Source organism: Apodemus sylvaticus, chromosome X (assembly GCF_947179515.1).
Source record: "Apodemus sylvaticus chromosome X, mApoSyl1.1, whole genome shotgun sequence".
Lineage (NCBI taxonomy): Eukaryota > Metazoa > Chordata > Mammalia > Rodentia > Muridae > Apodemus > Apodemus sylvaticus.
This window is the reverse complement of record NC_067495.1, coordinates 80459603-80482002: the sequence shown is the minus strand read 5'-3', so window position 1 is coordinate 80482002 and position 22400 is coordinate 80459603. Positions and strand designations below refer to the sequence as shown.

General features: G+C 34.4%; 1 protein-coding gene across 6 annotated transcripts in view; it reads right to left on the bottom strand.

Annotated features, from left to right (window-relative positions):
- Window positions 1-3302: 3302 nt before the first annotated feature.
- Window positions 3303-22400, bottom strand: part of Pcdh11x (protocadherin 11 X-linked) — a 538787-nt gene continuing 519689 nt past the window's right edge. For 5 of the 6 annotated variants that reach the window (XM_052170807.1, XM_052170808.1, XM_052170809.1 and 2 more), the window contains one exon: window positions 3303-3949. In XM_052170807.1, coding sequence (XP_052026767.1) covers window positions 3303-3949 — 647 coding nt within the window. The remainder of the gene's footprint in view (window positions 3950-22400) is intronic. The other variant, XM_052170812.1, reaches the window with a different exon arrangement.

Genomic DNA, 22400 nt, shown 5'->3' with positions numbered 1-22400 from the left:
AGGCAGAAGCTCTTAGTACTGTCACCATTGCACGATAGCACTTATCATTTAACAATATATCTTCTAACCAAATTTTTGTAAGTAAAAATAAAATGTTAAATTACTAAATGAAACTACATAAAATTTGTTCTCTAAATTGTTTACATTGTTTGTATCATATGTAAAAGTTAGTTTTAATACACTGACACAGTATAAGTTAAAACTTGGAGAAAGATTGAGAAATGAATGAATATGCATTTAGCACATGAGATACACAGTGTTTGAATACAATTACAAGTGTGTATATTAAAGCTATAGCTAGAAAATTAATAGTCACCTTTTAACTGAATATGGCCACAATATAATATAACCAGTCTAGCAAACATATGAAAATACCATATCACTGTATAAGTTCAAATAAAATCATATCTTTCTCTTTTTTTCTGAGGGAAACATTTTTGACTGATGGTAAATAAGGAAATCTTGCAGTTCTAGGAGACATATTTTGCTTTTCAGAAGAACTGCTTGTGAGCATTGTCAACCTATAGCTCTGACCAACATTCAAAGAAAAAATGTATCATGTGATGAGAAATATCTCACCAAATTTATAGCAATGGAAGTATCTGGTTTCCAAGGCTATACTTAGTGGAAGCTAAAAAAGAGAATGCATAGAGGAGAAGAACTGGGCTCTCACCCCTTGCCTCTTTGGCTTTTTTCAGCCTGCTTCCATTCAACATCTCTCTGGTATAAAACCAGAAGGGAGTGCCCAGTCATTTAATTTCCTAAACACTGTCTAAGTCTGATTATAATACCAGATTTAGAAAGGGCAACAAAAGCATATCTGTTCATTCCTATATTTCTAGGAAAGGTATCAATACTTCTCAAATTGTTAAACATAAGGATATAAGAGCTTCCCTAGTAATTCAGTAAGTCTCATAATCAGAAAAAAAAATCTCATTTTCAGATTTCAGATTTCCATTAGTAAACTAAGCATTCAGGTTTCCAATGCATTATTTGTTTGAAAAATTTACCCTCAATTTTAATCTCCTTTCAAGTTTGTATATATGAATATGAGTGTAACTATACTAATTATGGAAGAAAATGTATAAATAATTAAAACACAAAATTCTCACACTACTCTTTTTTTTTCCTTTTTCTATTTTGAATATGTGTATTGATAGGAAAAACAGCAGTCTAACTCTACTGGAAGCACTGATTTTGTCATTCTGGGTTTCTTTATCTTCCCCAGGTTTAGAATTTTTATTAACAACAATAATAACACAATATCAATACATATACATGATCTTATTTCAATAAAGTTTCAAACACCATCAATATTTTGGGGGTTTTGTGCATCTGGACAACCAGCATACCTCAAAACCCTGGAACCACTAACAAATACAAAAAGGAAAGAAAATTATACTAATTAATTTGAAATTTCACTAGACACTACGTGTTAAAAGTTAAGTTATTTTATACACCAAATCATATACAATCTAGTGAGCTTCACAAGGGAAACAACAATATATTCTCAAAAAGCTACTTAACCTTCCAGTCACACAAAGGAAAACTTGTATCAACATTCATTGGAAAACATTACTAATGAAATTATTCATTTACCACAGTTTATATTACAACATTTACACACAATCATAAATTACATATCTTCAAGTTACACATTACAAAGTCTACATCTAATTTAATCAACATGAAATATTCTGGACCCCCCCAACCCAAACAGTAATTAATTCTTCTATTAGCATGATACTGAAACAAGACATTTTCTTGATTTTGTTATGGGGGTAAATTAGATTTGTGGTATTTCTCTAAACTTGTGAATTGTGCACACAAAAGATAATGGCCAGTTAAATAGACAAAACAGAAATTAATGTGTAGGCAACAAATGGAAACTGTTGTTTACTATGGTTACTACTGTATTCTTTACTTATGATGTATTCTTGTCGTATGTGAGATTTTGTTGTTCAGTATGTTACTGGGGTATTTCTTAACCACCCCAAGAATTAGTCATGAATCTCATTTCTCCCTCTGCATATCTCCTTGAAATTCAGTGCTGTAATACATTTGGTAGATTTAGAATTAAGTCTCTTGAAAAGTTCTTTCCTGACTTTCACCTTGTTTTCAGTAGTTTTCTTCAGTAAATTGAGCTAGATTGATAAAAATAATCCCTTAGTCTTTTATCCTTAGTATGGGGTTTTATGTACAATTTTATTTGTTTGTTCTTTTTACTGATCATTTTTAGTAACAGCCATTGAGGTGTCAAATTGATATTTAAAGCATCTCAATTATCTTTAGAAATAGTACTTTGCAGTAATAATTGTGTGTTAATAATTCAATGACCCTATCCACCTTCTTTGTGACTTTTATATACAAGTTCCAGAAGATAAATACCCAATTTGTATTGGGATATAGGCTTACCATGGCATATACAGTAGTATTTCTGATGTACTTTACACTATACTACAAAAATATATAAATATAAAAAAAAGCACAGGCCCATTCTGGCTAATAGTTGCCTAATATGGGCATAGCTATTGCACTTCAATGTCTCGAACTCTACTAAAGAGTAGAGAAATAGGTTGAAACCTAGCTCTGTACAGATTATATATGTTCTTTTTGAAAAAATGCATATACAAATTATATCAATATATACTTGAAATAAAGGTAGAAAACATGAAAAACAGGGATAGAGACAAAAACTGTAAAAGATTTTATTTACACCCCCTACTGTACATTTTTGAAGGTAGAAATACTGACAATAAAAAAAAAAAAAACTAAAGGCAACTAAGGTAAACAAAAGATGAACAAAAATGCTATAGAACTGTGCCATCTAATTTTATCTGAAACAGTATTTATAAAAACTAAAGGCAAACTTGGAAAAACAGACAAACTAAAGGTAAACTTGGGGAATCAGATCTTGGCCAATTTCCTAATAACTACATACTGAATCCACAAAATCAGAAAAGAAGAAATCAGTAATATTGCACATGGTGGTAAAAAATAAAATTCATCAGAGTACATCAGAAATATTATATATTACATACTACTTTTGGTCATGATAAGCCTTTCTGTACACAGGAATATAAATTTGTTATTTACTTCTTTTGAAAATTCACAGTCCATATTAAATTTTAGATTTATTTCATCATCTTTGACTAAGGGTCTAGCTCTAGTCTTATTCTGGTATCTGTTTCTATTTACACAACTATTTACAAACCTCCCAATTTGGAATATTCATTAAAATTTAATGTTAATCTTTGAGTAAATATACATATTTTTGAAAGTGTGAAGTATCCATATAGGCTTTACAAGGGATGTTCCTCCATGACGGGAGAATCACCTCTTGAGGATCTGGCCTGTTGACCTGAAGTAAAGGTGGTTAAGGGAATGACTTTAATTGAGTCATCATCGGGATAATGTCTCTCAGCCATGGTGTAAAACTGAGCTCTTGTACTACCCTGTACTCCCTGATCAATAGGATACGGTTCATCTGCTCCAGCACCCTGCACCCATCCTTGCTGCAAACCAATTGATTGTTGTGCCTGAGGGCGATGGAGTGTGGCAGCCTGTGGCAAAGGAGGACTGCGGTGAATTACCACAGCCTGTACTAGAGTTGGGCTGTAGCAGACTGCAGAGGCCTGTGCTGGTGGTGGACTATGGCAGAGTACAGTAGCCTGTACTGGTGGAGGGCTGTGACACAGTGCAATAGCCTGGGTCACAGGGGGGCTGTGGCAGATAGCAATCGTCTGTGTCACCGGAGGGCTGTAGCGACGAACTGATGAGCGGGTCCTGGGTGGGCTATGGCAGATAGCGGAGGTCTTTATCTGTGGAGGGCTGTGATTGATCAGAGAAGCTGGCATCCAGCAAGAGTCAGAGTGGCCCAAGATGAGGCATTCTTGAGTGCAGGTGTCAGAGGCTTCTTCCACAGTTGGCTGCACTGTTATTTCTGCAGCTGTCAGGGTACAGAAAACAAAAAATTAAAATAATTTTTATTATCATCTATATAAAATAAGTCATATCTAACTGAAAAGTTGACAGTCTGTTTAAATACATTGGAGAATTCCAGTGTCTTTACACCTAGTGTCCAATTAACAGGAAATATTCCTAAAGTCACATAAAGAGCCGGGAAGGGATGAATTGGTGGGGGAAAGGCACTGTAAGAAATGAAAAGATAAGAAACAGAAAGAAGATATTTGCAAATTACTTTTTTGAATATCAATGTGTATGCATAATGAATGAGAAATCACAATATGAAAGGAATAAAAGTACATAAGTGAATTTTAAGGTTAAAATAAAAGATGGAATTAGCAGTCTACAATATGTGTGGGTTAAATTACATATTCTTATGCAAAGGCTAAAATTATAGGGATGATAAACTTGTTGATGGTTTCCAGACCTGGGGAACAAAGGACGTCTTGACTAACAGAGGCAGCAGAAAGAAACTCTATTACTCATGTTATCGCTATGCTAAGATGAGAGTAGATACATGAAATATTTTCCAGAGTGTAGAGAACTTTACAGAATGAGTTTATTGTATATAAATATAGAAATAGCAATTGATGTTTACAAAACATCAAGAAAATAAATGCTTTAGAATTAATTTCCATTTGGCTGTAGTTCAAAATATTTCTAATAAAATGATACTGGATGCAATATACATACCATCTTTTAAAACTTATACTTTGCCATATTTTAACTTTTAACTTTTAATATTTGTTTATATGTTGCATGCTTTGTGCATAAAATACATATGCATGTGGAGTTGGTGTAATAAACCATACATGTATATGAGTGAATTTGCAGACATTCATTCCTATGCAAGAGCAAAAGTGTCTCCTTGTTTTATTCTCCAATTTAGTGTCTTGAGGCAGAGTCTCTCATTGAATGGGTACCTCACTGCTTAGCTTGGGCTGACTGGACTGGCCAGTGAACTCATTGGATTATATGTAGTTGCAAGCATGCCTAGAATTTTGTTAGGTTCTTAGTTTTTTGTTTGTTTGTTTTTGTTATGCTTTCTTTGGAGGTGTAAGATTGGATAATGGAAATTCAATCTCAGATCCCCATATTACACATCATATGATTTTCTCACTGAAATATTTGCTCAGTCTTTGGGATATTTTAAATGTAGGAATCAGATTTAAAATCTAACTTTGAAAGAGTTGAAAATTTTAAACATATTACTCACATGCAGAAGAGCCATTCTATACTACAGTCCTATAAAAAGGACCATAGAATTGGTTTATTTGAAAAGTATTTTTTTTTACATTTTAACACCTTTATTAACAATAAACCTTACACATAATAACAACAATGGGAAGAAATTATGTGTTCTGGTTAGTATTTTTACCAACTTGAAAGAGGCTAGGGTCCTCTGGAAACAGTCCTATCAAGGAAATGCTTCTATTGGGGTTCATGGGCAAGTTTGTGGAGATGTTTGCTTTCTTCATTGGTGATTGATATGGGTGGGCACTACACACTGTTGAGTGGTGGTCCTGGGTGCTATAATAATACCAGGTTGAGCAAACCAGGGAGAGAAAGCCAGTGGGCAGCATTCCTTGATGGCCTCTGCTTCAATTCCTACCTCCTGGTCCCTGCTTTAGGATTCTGCCTTTAAGTCCTTTGGTGATTAGCTACAGCACAACTGTAAGCTAAAAATAAATCATCTCCCTATGGAGATACTTTTGTAATGGTGTTTTGACACAAGAAAAACATAACTCATATTTGTCAGAAATGATATGACTTAACAACTCCTCTTGCGTTTTTTCATAGTGTCTTAAAACTGAATGGAGAAAATTAATTTATTAAATGGTTTTCAATAAGGTAAATATCACACTGTCAAAGTTGTCTTATTTTGCCCAAGGCCATATTAACCAAATTACATATGGAAATATTTTTAAAAAAATATTCTATACCACCATCATGGCACAATATTTGCAGTATATAAAACAATCTCTAGAGTTTTATAAGACACATATTCATTAATATATTTTTGAACTACTCAAAGCGTAAAAGTAGAATGAAGACTTTATTTGTGTGTTTAGGTGTACACAATATTGAATTAATAGAGTAAGATAAAAGAATTTAAAATTTTAGAAATAGAATTTGTCTATTAATGTCTCCTCATTTTCTTAATTTTTAGTTACAGCTATTGATTAATTAAATGAAACTTAAATATTTATACTAGGTAATAATCATGAAAATAATTTGATTGAAATAAAATTTTATTATTAAATTCAAAAAATTAATAGTATTTAAATTCATAAAGTTCCATTCTTTTTTTCTCTTTTGTCCATGTGTACTTGTTGAATGATGATAGTGTTTCTAATATTTCTGCACATGAATACAAATAAATATCTGAAATCAAAATAACAGAGACTCAAGTCTTAGAGATATGGCTTAATGGGAAACACTTGCCATGCAATTGTAGAGGCTTGAGTTTAAATCCCCAGAAACCCAGAGATGTTTGGCATGGACATGCATTTATATAATCAGAGGTCTCGTTTAGATGGAAAGGAGTGCTAAGAGAATCCACAAAAGCTTTTCATCCAGCTATCATGTTTTGTATCCAAAGATAAGAAGAAAAATTAGACCCTGTCTTAAGTAACATAGATAAAATTATAAAGGTCCAAGTCTTTACTAGGCTATGAATCCCAACTGAATTCAAACAAATGGGACATAAAAATAACTGACTCTAATTAATGCTGATACATACACACATTTCCATTTCATTTAGAGAATCCTTTAGTATAAGATCTCGAGATTAACATTTACATATTTTATATTTTTAAGAAGTATATTTCTGACAAACTGTTAATCCTTTGTAATGTAGACCCGAATTATACTCTGGGGAGTCTTTCTATTTGAAAAGATAATTTCATGATTTCATCTTTACATTACAGTTTTGTTTAACTAGGGAATTTTTTTTTCACTTTCAATTTTAATAGATGGTACTATTGGATAGATTTTATTTGTTACATGTTCCCTTTTTCTTATAGTTGAATATATGTAATTCTAATCCCTTCTGACATTCCTCATTCTTGATGATACCTTCTTATGGAAAACAATCCAGAATCGCCTAATAAAGAAATTTGAATGAGGAATTGCCTTGAAATAAGTTGTTTTTTTATGTATATCATCTTATCCTAGGACCTGACAGTACCATGCCTAGGATTTGGATTCTCAACTCTATATTAACAGAACATGAGCATACATATATTAATTTATTGTTCAGTGATCTTGACTATAAAAGTGGCTTCAATTCCGGTTACCAGGACGTCTTTTTGTGGATCCATTGGATCCTCATATTACTAGCAAGAAAGTTGTTTCTTCCTTAAACTGTTTTCTTCTAGGTATTTTATCACACTAATATGAAGTGAAACTAAGACATTTCTTTATATATTATGCTTTCGTGGTAACAGAAAACACTATGCAAGCTGCTATGTGATAGAAACAATCAATAGTCCTACCTAACTGCAACACCTATGAACCAAAACAATAATCAATAGTGAAATATATTAATAAAGGTACAATCAGTGGCACTCAGGTTTGTGGAATCCAAGAGCTCTATAAATTGACTTAACGTCCATTCAATAGACCAATCATGTCTGGAACTGAAAACCTAGGCGGCTTCCCAGGGCTAGTGAAATTATGGGTGTTTCAAAAGAATCAACTACCAATACAGTGCTAGACAAGTATAATACATACTATATTCTGAATCTAATATTGATGCCTACAGGTATAGCAAACACTCCTCACTAAAAACCTCTCTGCATAGCATGTGGAGGCCATCACTGAAAACCACAAGTGAACATAATATAGACATCCAGCCCTTCTGGTTACATCAACCTCACAGCATCAGCATCTATGACTAAGAGACTATTGTCGAAGAGGGGATAGAAAGATTTTAAGAGCTAGAACACACGTTTGTCTTTTGTGAAACAAAATATTATAGAAAGGACTGTATAAATAAGACCTGAACAATCATAATACAAATAGGCATCATAAAAAGGAAGGCAAAAATATTATAGGATCCCACAGGATAACTGAAATAATCCAGTACGATAAAAGAACTGGAGATATCACCATTCCCAATTTCAAGTTTTACTATAGAGCAATAGTAATTAAAGCCCATATTGTATTGTCATAAAAACAAACAGGTTGATTGATAGAACAGGATAAAGAGGCAAACCCACACCCCTATAGACACCTGAATTTGACAAAAAGTAAACAAAACTGTACAATGGAAAAAAAAAACATCTTCAACAAATGGTGCTGGTCTAACTGAATACCTGCATGTAGAAAAAAACAAACTCATATCTATCACCCTGCACAAAACTCAAGCTCACATTGATTAAAGACCTCAACATAAAATCAGATACACTAAATCAGATAGAAGAGAAAGTGGGGAATAGCTTTGAACTGATTGGGACAGGAGACAATATCCGTAACAGAAAACCAAGAGCTCAGGCACTATTCATCAAAAATGAATAAATGGGATCTCATGAAACTAAAACTTTTCGTTTCTGTAAGGCAAAGGACATCATCAATAGGACTAAACAACACCCTACAGAATGGGAAAAGATCTTTAATCCTACACCTAACCGAAAGCTGATATCCTCAAAGTATATAAAGATCTCAAAAAATAAGACATCAACAAACCAAATATCCTAATTAAAATGGGCTGCATATCTAAACAGAATTCTCTGTGCAAATCTCTAACATATTATAAGCATTTAAAGAGATCCACAAAACCTTTAGTGATCAGGTAAATGCAAATTAAAATAATTGAGGTTCAATCTTACATCCTTCCCAATGGTTAAGATCAAAAACTCAAGTGATATCTCATGCTGGCAAGGAGGTAGAATAAGGGAACATTCGTTCTTCAATTGCTGGTAGGAGAGCAAACTTGGACAACTACTTTGGAAACAAATTTGGTCTATCTTGACTACTCCTATGCATAAACTCAAAACTTGTTCCACCATACTACTACAAGGACAGTTGTTCAACTATGTTCACTGTAGCTTTATTCATAATAGCAAGAAACTGGAAACAAACTCTGTGTCCCTCAACTGAAGAATGGATAAATGAATAAACACAAAGACATCATGCAATTCACAGCCAAATGGATGGAACTAGATAATCTCACTCTAAGTGAGGAAACCCAGATCCAGAATGATATGCATGGCATGTAATCATTTATATGTATATATTGAGTATGCATGTATATGTGTATATATACATATATATATATATATACATACACACACACACACACACACACACACACACACACACACACACATATATATATATATATATATATATATATATATATATATATATATATATAAAATTTAAAATTTAAAGATATCCACAGATAATCCACAGACCTAAGGAAGGCAAGTAATAGGAAGGGCCCCGTAAAGAATGCTTGAATGTTACTGAGCAGGAAAAATAAAGTAGAAATTGGGTTGGATGAAAAGAGAGTGGGCAGGAATGGAGTAGGAGAGTTTAAGTCCTGGAAGAACAGAGGGAGAGAGAACTGTAATTGGTGTGTGTGTGTGTGTGTGTGTGTGTGTGTGTGTTGCATCTCTGAGATGAGATAGAATCCTAAGGCATATAAACTCCCAGTAAGTAATCTTTGAGGGTGACCCTAGCTAAGAATACTAGCAATTACAACATATCAAATTGAAAGGGCCAAATCCTGTAGCAAGGGAAGACTTCTAATGGAGGAATGAAGAAAGCAACCCAGCTACAAAACATTTAGCTCACATTTTAATCCTGCCTTCAAGATGTGCAAAAATAATGATGGAACAGAAATTGATGGAATAACCAGTTAATGACTGGCCCAACTTGAGACCCAAACCATGAGAGAGAATCTACTGATCACACTATTAATGGTATTCTTCTATAGTGGTCTTACATAACTGTCCTCTGAGAGGTTTCACTCTGGAGTTGATGGAAACAGATGCAGAGACCCACAGCCAAACATGAGGAAGAGCTTTGAGAATTTTGAGAGGGCGAGGAAGAACATAATGAGGCAAAGAGCTCAGCACACTAAATCCTACTGAATCAACTAAGCTGAGCACATAGGGCTTACAGAGACGAACCACTAATAAAAGAACATGGATGGGAATGGACTTATGTCCTATACACACTTGTACCATATGCATGTTGGTCTTCATTTGGATCCCCTAACAGCCAGAACTAGGGCTGTCTCTAACTCTGCTGCCTACCCACAGTAGAAGAAGCACCTAGTACTAGCACAACTTGATAAGCCAAGGCAGGTTGATATCTGTGGGAGTCCAAACTATCTCAGAAGAGAAAGGGAGGGAAAATGGGGAGAGCAGAGATAGGAGAGGTGAGATAGGATAGGTGAGAGGGGAAAGTGGAAGACAGAATGGGACTTGGAAGAAAGGAGGGAGGGGAAGCTACAATCAGTATGTAAAGTAGATAGATAAATAATTTAATGAAAAAAATAAGGTTGTTATTCTTAAAATATTATACAAACATATACACAACAGAGCCAGTTGTTTTATCGATGTATTTATTCATAAATATATTTGTGTGTATACATAGTACATGTGCATGTGTCCATGTGATGATGAAGAAGATGATGATAATAAGGAAGCTATCGATTTGGGAGTGGAGTGTGGTGCATATTGAAGATTCTGGAGGCAGTGATCTTGGAGGGATATAGATGAACTAAAGAAGAGGAGAGTGATGTCATTATATTTTAATTTAAAATTACAATACTTTAAATTAATTAAACTTCTAAAAATTGCCCTAGGTAATAATAAAATATCTCCCCTTGTTTTAATATATAGCTACAAATGAATATGAATAAAAATACATGTCAGTGCTAATTAAATTTTATTTTTTCAATTTGAAAGAAATATTTTAACAACTTTAAAACTTATTGGCATTGTTCTCCTTAATATTTTTGCTTAAATAATAGGTATTGCAATATTTAAAAAAATGAAGATTTTGAAAACTATTACTTATCTTCTACAAGAAGGTAAAATCATAATAGAGCTAATATATGTCATATTTAGGCCAATTTGATTAAGAGTCTCCATAACACATATATATCTTTCTAAATTTTATAAATTATTTTTAGTTAAATGTACATAAACTTGATAATTCAGAATATGTGGATGAAAATCCTAATCTTAACTAAAATAAGTTTCATAATAAATTTGACAATTTCCTTATTGTATTATTTAAAACCATTCTAACCAAATACATTTCAAACAAATGAAACAAACAGAAATATAGTTACTTTCTATATACTTCTGTGTGAATTTATGGTGCTGTAATATTATTTTAAATATATTTTCATTTTGAACTCCACAGTTGCTTGTAATAATATTGATATCATTTAATTAGTTTAACAAGTGTTTCTATAAGAGGAGTTAAGGGACTGGCACAGATTAACTCAGAACAAGTTCAAAATAATGTGCTTTACAAATTGGAGGGGTTTAAATTAATTACATTTAAAACAACATCCTCAGAGGGATTCTGAAACTCATTAATTACACTTAACATTGATGAAGTGAACATTCCTCCTAGGAAAATGTATTTTCCTCCTACAGCATTCACATATCCCATGGATATAACAACAATTTTCTGTAGGAAAATTATGGTCTATTAGTATAGCTAAGCATTCCCTTATGTTGAAGAAAGAACCACCAACCAAAGTTATGTTTAAAATTATGATCAAATTTTAGGCCAAAATGTATACCAATGCAATATAGTTAGGAGCCAAAAATTGTACATCAAGAAAATAAAAATAGAAAACCACAGTGGTTAGATTTAGAGAACGTATCCTTAATGTTTCTCTTAGAAAACCATTTATAAAAGAACTGTGGAGTATTACAGAGAAAAATAAAGATAGCATATTGAAATATATCAAAGCAGAGCAAAATAAGGTTACTGTAGAATATAATCCTTCTGTTTTGTCTCAAAGAGAAAATGTGCTTTTATAATTTAAAATTCACCTGAACAATACTTTACTTTCATTCTAAATACTAATATAGTTACATAAATTTTAAATTGCTTTATAAGAACACTCATACAAACCAAAATCAATGGGATGATACAAAAAGAAAAACAAGGAAAAAAACAGTATTTTCTATGTAATCTGGTAAATCACACCTAAGTAATTAAGCACATTAGTCAATTTTATACTTTTTCTATAAACAATACACAACAAGGAAGTCCTATAGCTTGAATTTTTATTGTTTATTTTTTTATTTACTATTGAAGGGAGTACCATGTCACGGTGCATGTAGATGTCAGAGGACAATTTTCAGGAGTTTCTTTTCCCCGTCTGTCTTGAGGACCATAGTTCTAGTTATTTATCTCAGTTCTCAGTCTCGTAGAGTTTAACATCCTTAACCACAGAGCTATCTTTTCAGCCACCATGGTTGCTTATTCATTTTAAAGTAGTATTATATTAATGTCACTGGAGGCCTGATCTTTCCTGAGGGAAGATAGATGTGGGTGGTCTGAAGGAAAGGGAGTTAGGAAAAATATACTGGGGGAGGAGAAGGAGTCATAGAAAGTCTTCCAACACAAAAAAAAAAAAAAAACAGCACCAGATGGTTTTCAGTGCAGAATTCTATTAGACCTTCAAAGAAGACCTAACACCAATACTCTTCAAACTATTGCACAAAATAGAAACAGAAGGAACACTATGCAACTCCTTCTACGATGTCACAATTACGCTGATACCAAAACCACACAAAGATCCAACAAAGAAAGAGAACTTCAGAACAATTTCCCTTAAGAACATCGATGCAAAAATACTCAATAAAATTCTTGCCAACCGAATCCAAGAACACATCAAAACGATCATCCACCACGAGCAAGTAGGCTTTATCCCGGGAATGCAGGGTTGGTTCAATATACGGAAATCCATCAATGCAATCCACTACATAAACAAACTCAAAGAAAAAAAACCACATGGTCATTTCATTGGATGCTGAAAAAGCATTCAGCAAAATTCAGCATCCTTTCATGCTTAAAGTCTTGGAGAGAACAGGAATTCAAGGCCCATACCTAAACATAGTAAAAGCAATATACAGCAAACCGGTAGCCAACATCAAACTAAATGTAGAGAAACTGAAGCAATCCCATTAAAATCAGGGGACTAGACAAGGCTGCCCCCTCTCTCCATATCTTCTTTTTTTTTAATTTATTGATATATTTATTTACATTTCAAATGATTTCCCCTTTTCTGGAGCCCCACTCCCCGAAAGTCCCATCAGTCCCCTTCCCTCCCCCTGTTTTCCCGCCCAACCCTTCCCACTTCCCTGTTCTGATTTTGTTCTATACTGCTTCACTGAATATTTCCAGAACTTCTCCATATCTTCTTAATATAGTACTTGAAATTCTAGCTAGAGCAATTAGACAACATAAGGCGGTCAAAGGTATACAAATTGGAAAGGAAGAAGTAAAATTATCACTATTTACAGATGACATGATAGTATACTTAAGTGACCCAAAAAACTCCACCAGAGAATCCTAGAACTGATAAACAACTTCAGCGAAGTGGCAGGTTATAAAATCAACTCAAGCAAATCAGTTGCCTTCCTATACTCAAAGGATAAACAGGGTGAGAAAGAAGTTAGGGAAATGACACCCTTCACAATATCCACAAACAGTATAAAGTACCTTGGGGTCACTCTTACCAAACATGTGAAAGATATGTATGAGAAGAACTTCAGGTCGCTGAAGAAGGAAATCAAAGAAGATCTCAAAAAAATGGAAAAATCTCCCATGCTCATGAATCAGCAAGATTAATATAATTAAAATGGCCATTTTGCCAAAAGCAATATACAGATTCAACACAATACCCATCAAAATCCCAACTCAATTCCTCATAGAGTTAGAAAGAGCAATTCTCAAATTCATCTGGAATAACAAAAAATCCAGGATAGCTAAAACTATTCACAACAACAAAAGAAATTCTGAGGGAATCAGTATCCCAGACATCAAGCAATACTACATAGCAATAGCGTTAAAAACTGCATGGTATTGGTACAGTGTCAGGCAGGTGGATCAATGGAACAGGATTGAAGATCCAGAAATGAACCCACACACCTATGGCCACTTGATCCTCGCCAAAGGAGCTGAAAACATCCAATGGAAAAAAGATAGCCTTTTCAACAAATGGTGCTGGTTCAACTGGAGGTCAGCATGCAGAAGAATACGAATTGATCCATCCTTATCTCCTCGTACTAAACTTCACTCCAAGTGGATCAAGGACCTCCATATAAAGCTAATAGAAAAGAAACTGGGGAAGACGCTTGAGGACATCGGTACAGGGGGAAAGTTCCTGAACAGAACACCAATAGCGTATGCTCTAAGAGCAAGAATTGACAAATGGGACCTCATAAAATTACAAAGTTTCTGTAAGGCAAAGGACACCATCAAATGGACAAATGGGCAACCAACAAATTGGAAAAAGATCTTCACCAACCCTGCATCAGATAGAGGGCTAATATCCAATATATATAAAGAACTCAAGAAGTTAGACCCCAGAAAGCCAAATAACCTTATTAAAAAATGGGGTACAGAGCTAAACAAAGAATTTTCACCTGAAGAACGTCAGATGGCTGAGAAGCATCTTTAAAAAACTTCGGATGGCGAAAAAATGTGGTATATCTACACAATGGAGTACTATTCAGCCATTAGAAACAATGAATTCATGAAATTCTTAGGCAAATGGATGGAGCTAGAGAACATCATACTAAGTGAGGTAACCCAGACTCAAAAGGTGAATCATGGTATGCACTCACTAATAAGTGGTTATTAACCTAGAAAACTGGAATACCCAAAACATAATCCACACATCAAATGAGATACAAGAAGAAAGCAGGAGTGGTCCCTGGTTCTGGAAAGACTCAGTGAAACAGTATTTGGCAAAACCAGAACGGGGAACTGGGAAGGGGTGGGAGGGAGGACAGGGGAAGAGAAGGGGGCTTACGGGACTTTCGGGGAGTGGGGGGGGGCTAGAAAAGGGGAAATCATTTGAAATGTAAATAAATTATATCAAATAAAAAAAAAAAAAAAAAGAAACTGGGGAAGACCCTTGAGGACATCGGTACAGGGAGAAAGTTTCTGAACAGAACACCAATAGCGTATGCTCTAAGATCAAGAATTGACAAATGGGACCTCATAACATTACAAAGTTTCTGTACGGCAAAGGACACCATCAAGAGGACAAATTGGCAACCAACAAATTGGGAAAAGATCTTCACCAATCCTACATCAGATAGAGGGCTAATATCCAATATATATAAAGAACTCAAGAAGTTAGACTCCAGAAAACCAAACAACCCTATTAAAAAATGGGGTACAGAGTTAAACAAAGAATTCTCACCTGAAGAAGTTCGGATGGCAGAGAAGCATCCTAAAAAATGCTCAACTTCATTAGTCATTAGGGAAATGCAAATCAAAACAACCCTGGGATTTCATCTTACTCCAGTCAGAATGGCTAAGATTAAAAATTCAGGAGACAGCAGGTTTTGGAGAGGGTGTGGAGAAAGAGGAACATTCCTCCACTGCTGGTGGGGTTGCAAATTGGTACAACCACTCTGGAAATCAGTCTGGCAGTTCCTCCGAAAACTGGGCACCTCACTTCCAGAAGATCCTGCTATACCACTCCTGAGCATATACCCAGAGGATTCCCCACCATGTAATAAGGATACATGCTCTACTATGTTCATAGCAGCCCTATTTATAATTGTCAGATGCTGGAAAGAACCCAGGTATCCCTCAACAGAAGAGTGGATGCAAAAAATGTGGTATATCTACACAATGGAGTACTATTCAGCCATTAGAAACAATGAATTCATGAAATTCTTAGGCAAATGGATGGAGCTAGAGAACATCATACTAAGTGAGGTAACCCAGACTCAAAAGGTGAATCATGGTATGCACTCACTAATAAGTGGATATTAACCTAGAAAACTGGAATACCCAAAACATAATCCACACATCAAATGAGGTACAAGAAGAAAGGAGGAGTGGCCCCTTGTTCTGGAAAGACTCAGTGAAGCAGTATTCAGCAAAACCAGAACGGGGAATTGGGAAGGGGTGGGTGGGAGGACAGGGGAAGAGAAGAGGGCTTCTGGGACTTTAGGGGAGTGGGGGGCTAGAAAAGGGGAAATCATTTGAAATGTAAATAAAAAATTATATCGAATAAAAAAAATGTAAAAAAAAAAAAAAAAAAAACAAAACTTCGGATGGCGGAGAAGCATCTTAAAAAATGCTCAACTTCATTAGTCATTAGGAAAATGCAAATCAAAACAACCCTGAGATTTCATCTTATACCAGTCAGAATGGCTAAGATTAAAAATTCAGGAGACAGCAGGTGTTGGAGAGGGTGTGGAGAAAGAGGAACACTCCTCTACTGCTGGTGGGGTTGCAAATTGGTACAACCACTCTGGAAATCAGTCTGGCGGTTCCTCTGAAAACTGGGCACCTCACTTCCAGAAGATCCTGCTATACCACTCCTGGGCATATACCCACAGGATTCCCCACCATGTAACAAGGATACATGCTCTACTATGTTCATAGCAGCCCTATTTATAATTGCCAGATGCTGGAAAGAACCCAGATATCCCTCAACAGAAGAGTGGATGCAAAAAATGTGGTATATCTACACAATGGAGTACTATTCAGCCATTAGAAACAATGAATTCATGAAATTCTTAGGCAAATGGATGGAGCTAGAGAACATCATACTAACTGAGGTAACCCAGACTCAAAAGGTGAATCATGGTATGCACTCACTAATAAGTGGATATTAACCTAGAAACCTGGAATACCCAAAACATAATCCGCACATCAAATGAGGTACAAGAAGAAAGGAGGAGTGGCCCCTTGTTCTGGAAAGACTCAGTGAAGCAGTATTTGGCAAAACCAGAACGGGGAAGTGGGAAGGGGTGGGTGGGAGGACAGGAGAAGAGAAGGGGGCTTCCGGGACTTCCGGGGAGTGGGGGGCTAGAAAAGGGGAAATCATTTGAAATGTAAATAAATTATATCGAATAAAAAAATTAAAAAAAAGAAATTTTGGGAGAATTATAATTTGTATGTATGTATATATATGTATGCTAAATGTCATGTCGTTTTAATATCCTTTCAAAACAGTATGGAATAAACATTAAACATTGGACTAAGTTAAAAAAAAATTCAGGAGACAGCAGGTATTGGTGAGGATGTGGAGAAAGAGGAACAATCCTCCACTGCTGGTGGGGTTGCAAATTGGTGCAACCACTCTGGAAATCAGTCTAGCTCTTCCTCAGAAAACTGTGCGTGTCACTTCTGGAAGATCCTGTGATACCACTCCTGGGCATATACCCAGAGGATTCCCCAGCATGTAATAAGAATAAGTGCTCCACTATTTTCATAGCAGCCCTATTTATAATAGCCAGAAGCTGGAAAGAACCCAGGTATCCCTCAACAGAAGAGTGGATGCAAAAAATGTGATATATATACACAATGGATTACTATTCAGCCATTAGAAACAATGAATTCATGAAATTCTTAGACAAATGGATGGAGTTGGAGAACATCATACTAAGTGACATAACCCAGTCTCAAAAGATCAATCATGGTATACACTCACTAATAAGTGGATATTAGCCTAGAAAAATGGAATACCCAAAACATAATCCGCACATCAAATGAGGTACAAGAAGAATGGGGGAGTGGCCCCTTGTTCTGGAAAGACTCAGTGTAGCAGTATAGGGCAAAACCAGAACAGGGAAGTGGGAAGGGGTGAGTGGAAGAACAGGGAGTGGGAAGGGAGCTTATGTGACTTTTGGGGAGTTGGGGAGGCCTGAAAAGGGGGAATCATTTAAAATGTAAATAAAAAATATATCGAATAAAAAAATAGAAAAAAAGAAGTATGAAATTATGTATTTTCATTATTTTTAATATATTAAAATCATACTTTGTTGTTGTGAAACTAATAGTTTCTCAATGCTGATGAGAAACATGAACAAAAAAATAATAAAAGCTTCTCAAGCATTTTAGAAATATTTGTGACAGTCTAAATATAAAGTTAGATCTCTATAAATGATTGTGTTGTTTTCATTCTCATTCCCACCCAAATAATTTAAACATTAAAATTATAACACATGAGATAATTCTTTCACTTTATTTCTACCATATGTGTGTCATGTATGTTTCATCCTTATGTTTTCTTTAGGAATCATCATTTTTATTACTATTAATATAGTTTTATCTTAGATATATCTGGTTCTTAAAATCTCTTTTTCTATAAAATAGAGATTAAATAGATTAATCTCCTAATCTATTAAAATAGATCAACTTTAACTGCTTATCTGATTACCTATTTTTATTCATATATTTTAAAACTATTTTTGTGATTAATATCTGATTTAGACAAATTGGTATTTCTGTTTAATTTATAATTATAAATTAAATTCTATATGAGTATAATTCATTTTCAATAATGCTTGTTTTTTGTCTTTTTAAAATGTCTTTTAGATTTTGTCTGACTGTTTTGATTATTTGAAATTTTTACATATTTATTTTATTTATTTTGCTAATAAATATTTATTTTATTTAGCTAATTGGCTTTGAATATTTAAGGATTTTGTGGGAAATAAAAAATATTTTTATCAAATATGCTAAAATTAATATTTATTATTAAGGACAAATATTCTGTTATTTGTTATAATATATTTTACTTCCACTATGGTATATAGTATGTCATATTGGGCAGAAAAGTTCTGTTAAATTCTTTGACTCTTAATGCTGCAGCAGAGCAGCAATGTATGTTGTACAGTATTAGTATAGGACTTGTGGGTGGCGAATTACCAAGATTCAATAGAAGAAAAAAGAAGTTTCTTAAACAAGTTAAAGGATTCTCACTGGATACAGATAACCCTGATTAGTATCAATGTTGGGCTCTGTCTCCAAATTAATTTAAGATTCTTATTAAGCTACATTTAGCAAGTTGAAGACAGCTAAAAACAATGCCTGTTTTAAAGTGGAGTTTAAAGGAGCTATTGTAAAAATTAAAGAAGGAAATAATTTTCTCTATATCTTTATAAAATGAAGCACATAAGGCATTAGTTTTGAGCTTTATATATACTCTAACAATATAAACTAATTTTGGTACTTGTAGGATTCTTAATAGTAATTCATTTAAATTCTCATACTTTGAAAAAATACTCTGAACCTCACTTAGAAGGGGGAATAAAATAAGGAGGCAGAGGGAGGGAAAAATTGGGTGGAAGAGACGATGAGGACAGAAATGGGGGTGTCAGAATCAGGTGTGGGAAGAACTGCAGAGTGGGTTAGAAGATTAGGAGAATGAATGGAATCTCTAGCTGCAGGGATGAGGCAAATCTCTAGGAAGTGCCAGATACCTGGGATGGAGGAGGCTCCCAGGAGTCAATACTGGTAATCTTAGCCTATACTCATAACAGTGGGTATATGAAACCTGAAGAAGCAACTTTCTGTAACTAGGCATCCCTCATTAAAGGGATAAGGAATCCAAACCATCCACCAAACTTTTGACCCCAAATTTGTCCTGTCTGAAAGAAAGATACAGAGACAAATATGGTGCAAAGACTGATAAAATGGCCAACCAATAACTGACATGACCCAATTTGAGACCTATCCAATGGGACTGCACCAATTCCTGACACTATTAATGATACTCTGTTGTGCTTGCAGATAGAAATCTAGCATAACTGCCCTCTGATACACTACACCCAACAGCTCACTAAAACAGATGTAGACATCGATAGCCAAACATTGGATGGAGATTGGGAACTCTTATGGAAGAGTTTGGTGAAGGATTGAAGGCCCTACAAGGATTAGGAACTTCATAGGAAGACCAACAGAGTCAACTAACTTGGATCCTTGGGAGCATGCATGAAATGGACCAAGGCTCCTGACACATATGTATTAGGTATGCCCCTCAGTCTAAACGTGGGTGCACAAGTTAGACCAGGGGTTGTTCCTAAAACTGCTGCTTATCTCTGCAATCCATTCCACAATAGGCCTGTCCTGTCTGTCTTCATTGGGAAAAGATAAACCTATTTCTGCAGAGATATAATGTGCCAAGGTGGGGTACTTAGTGACTCCCTACCCTTTCAGAGGAGAACAGGAGGAAGAATAGGAGGACAAATTCTTTGAGGGTACAACAGGAAGGGTTGTAGCTATAGGAATGTAAAAATTAAATTAATTTTAAAAATGAAAGACATACACATTGTATCATATCTTATTGAATTAGTCTACATCTCAGTTCTCAGAAATATGATATATTTTCTGGTAAATACATTTCATTATTTTAGCAAAAACAAATTTCTGAAATTTGTGGAAACTTAATTATAAAGAGATATTTTGGTAAGTATGTTGTTTACATTTTATCTTCCAATATTCTTCATGACATATCTGACAGAAGGGATTTATGGTTTTTTACTCAGGTTTTTGATCAAAATAAAATATTCATTTAAAATATTCATGACTCAGAGTATATGGGATAATGATTTAATATCTTTGCAGTCAACCAATAGATTATAATTACATAAATTCTATTATTTGTCTTTTCCAATGATCAAAGAACAACTGTTTGTGTGTGTGTATATTCATACATGCACATACACAATATGTATTTGTGTGTCCTCTTTGAAAATATGCTTTTTACTCCAATGATTTCATATTGAAATGTTAATATTGTTTGTATTTTTACATAAACAATACTTATGATAATATTCCTAAAATAACAATAAAAGATAATTCTATATTTAATATGAGACTACACATCATCTTCAAGAAACTTTAACTATTTACACTGTAGATGCTAAAATATAACAGGAAATCTTAATTCTGTGCAGTTTGCTAATCAAATATTTTAAAATAACTTATTATATTCCACTAATTGTGCTCAAAAATATCAACACATATTATGCAAAATTATACCATTTACTACTTATGCATTTATACTCCTTTTTACATATTCCTAATAATGAAGAAATAAATGTCATCTACATACAAATATATGTGTACCTAGTATTAATATACATTCATAATTAATTCAAATAATTAGCATGTGCTTTTAATTTTTTTTAGATAAATTTAGTGAGGTAACACAATCACAAAAGAACACACATGGTATGCACTTACTGATAAGTGGATATTAGCTCAAAAGCTTAGAATAGCTAAGATAAAATTCACAGACCACATGAAGATCAAGAAGAAGGAAGACCAAAGTGTGGAACAGGTATCTAAATACCCATAGGAGGAGATGCAGAGACAAAGTATAGAGCAGAGACTGAAGGAAAGGTCATCCAGAGACTACCCCACATGGGGAATCCATCCCATACACAGTCCCCAAACTCAGACACTATTGTGGATGCCAAGAAGTGCTTGCTGACAGGAGCCTGATATAGCTGTCTCCTGAGAGGCTCTGCCAATGCCTGACAAATATAGAGGCAGATGATCTCAGCCAACCATTGAACTGAGCACAGGGTCTACATTGGAAGAACTAGAGAAAGGGCCAAAGGAGCTGAAGGAACTTGCATCCCCATAGGAAGAACAGCAATATGAACCAACCAGTAGCCCCAAAGCTCCCAAGGACTAAACCACCAACCAAAGAGTCCCAAGGACTAAACCACCAACCAAAGACTACATATGGAGGGACCCATGGCTCCAACCACATTTGTTTCAGAGGATGGTCTTGTTGAACATCAAAGGGAAGGGAGGCCCTTGGTCCTGAGAAGGCTCCATGCCCCTATAAATAGTTGTAAAGAAGATTTATTGCTCTATTGATTTATGAAAAAATATGAATAAAATTAAGAATAAGTATGTATGAATATTTAATATTATTACCTGATGATATTAAAAGACTAAAACTCTGTAACATATTGCTAGTATTAAGTAGCTGTACCATAAACTACAAGGTAAATGAAATGTTCTATGGAACAACAATTTAGTATTTTAATGACGTAAAATCTCTAGTTAAGTGAAAAGCACAAATAATAAAAGTTATGAAGTTATAAGTAATAATTTAATCCTATTTGATAAATGTTTTCATATATATATAAATCTTAAATGGTACTTTATTTAGAATACCCAAGACATAATCCACATATTAAATGATGTCCAAGAAGAACAGAGGAGTGGCCCCTGGTTCTGGAAAGAATCAGTGCAACAGTATAGGGGAATACCAGAACAGGGAAGTGGGAAGGGGTGGATGGAGGATTAGGGGGAGGGAAGAGGGCTTATGGGACTTGTGGGGAGTGAGGAGCCAGAAAAGGGGAATTCATTTGAAATGTAAAGAAAAAATTTTTTGAATTAAAAAAAAAAGAGGAAAGTGGATACAATTTGAAATGTAAATAAAGCAATTATCT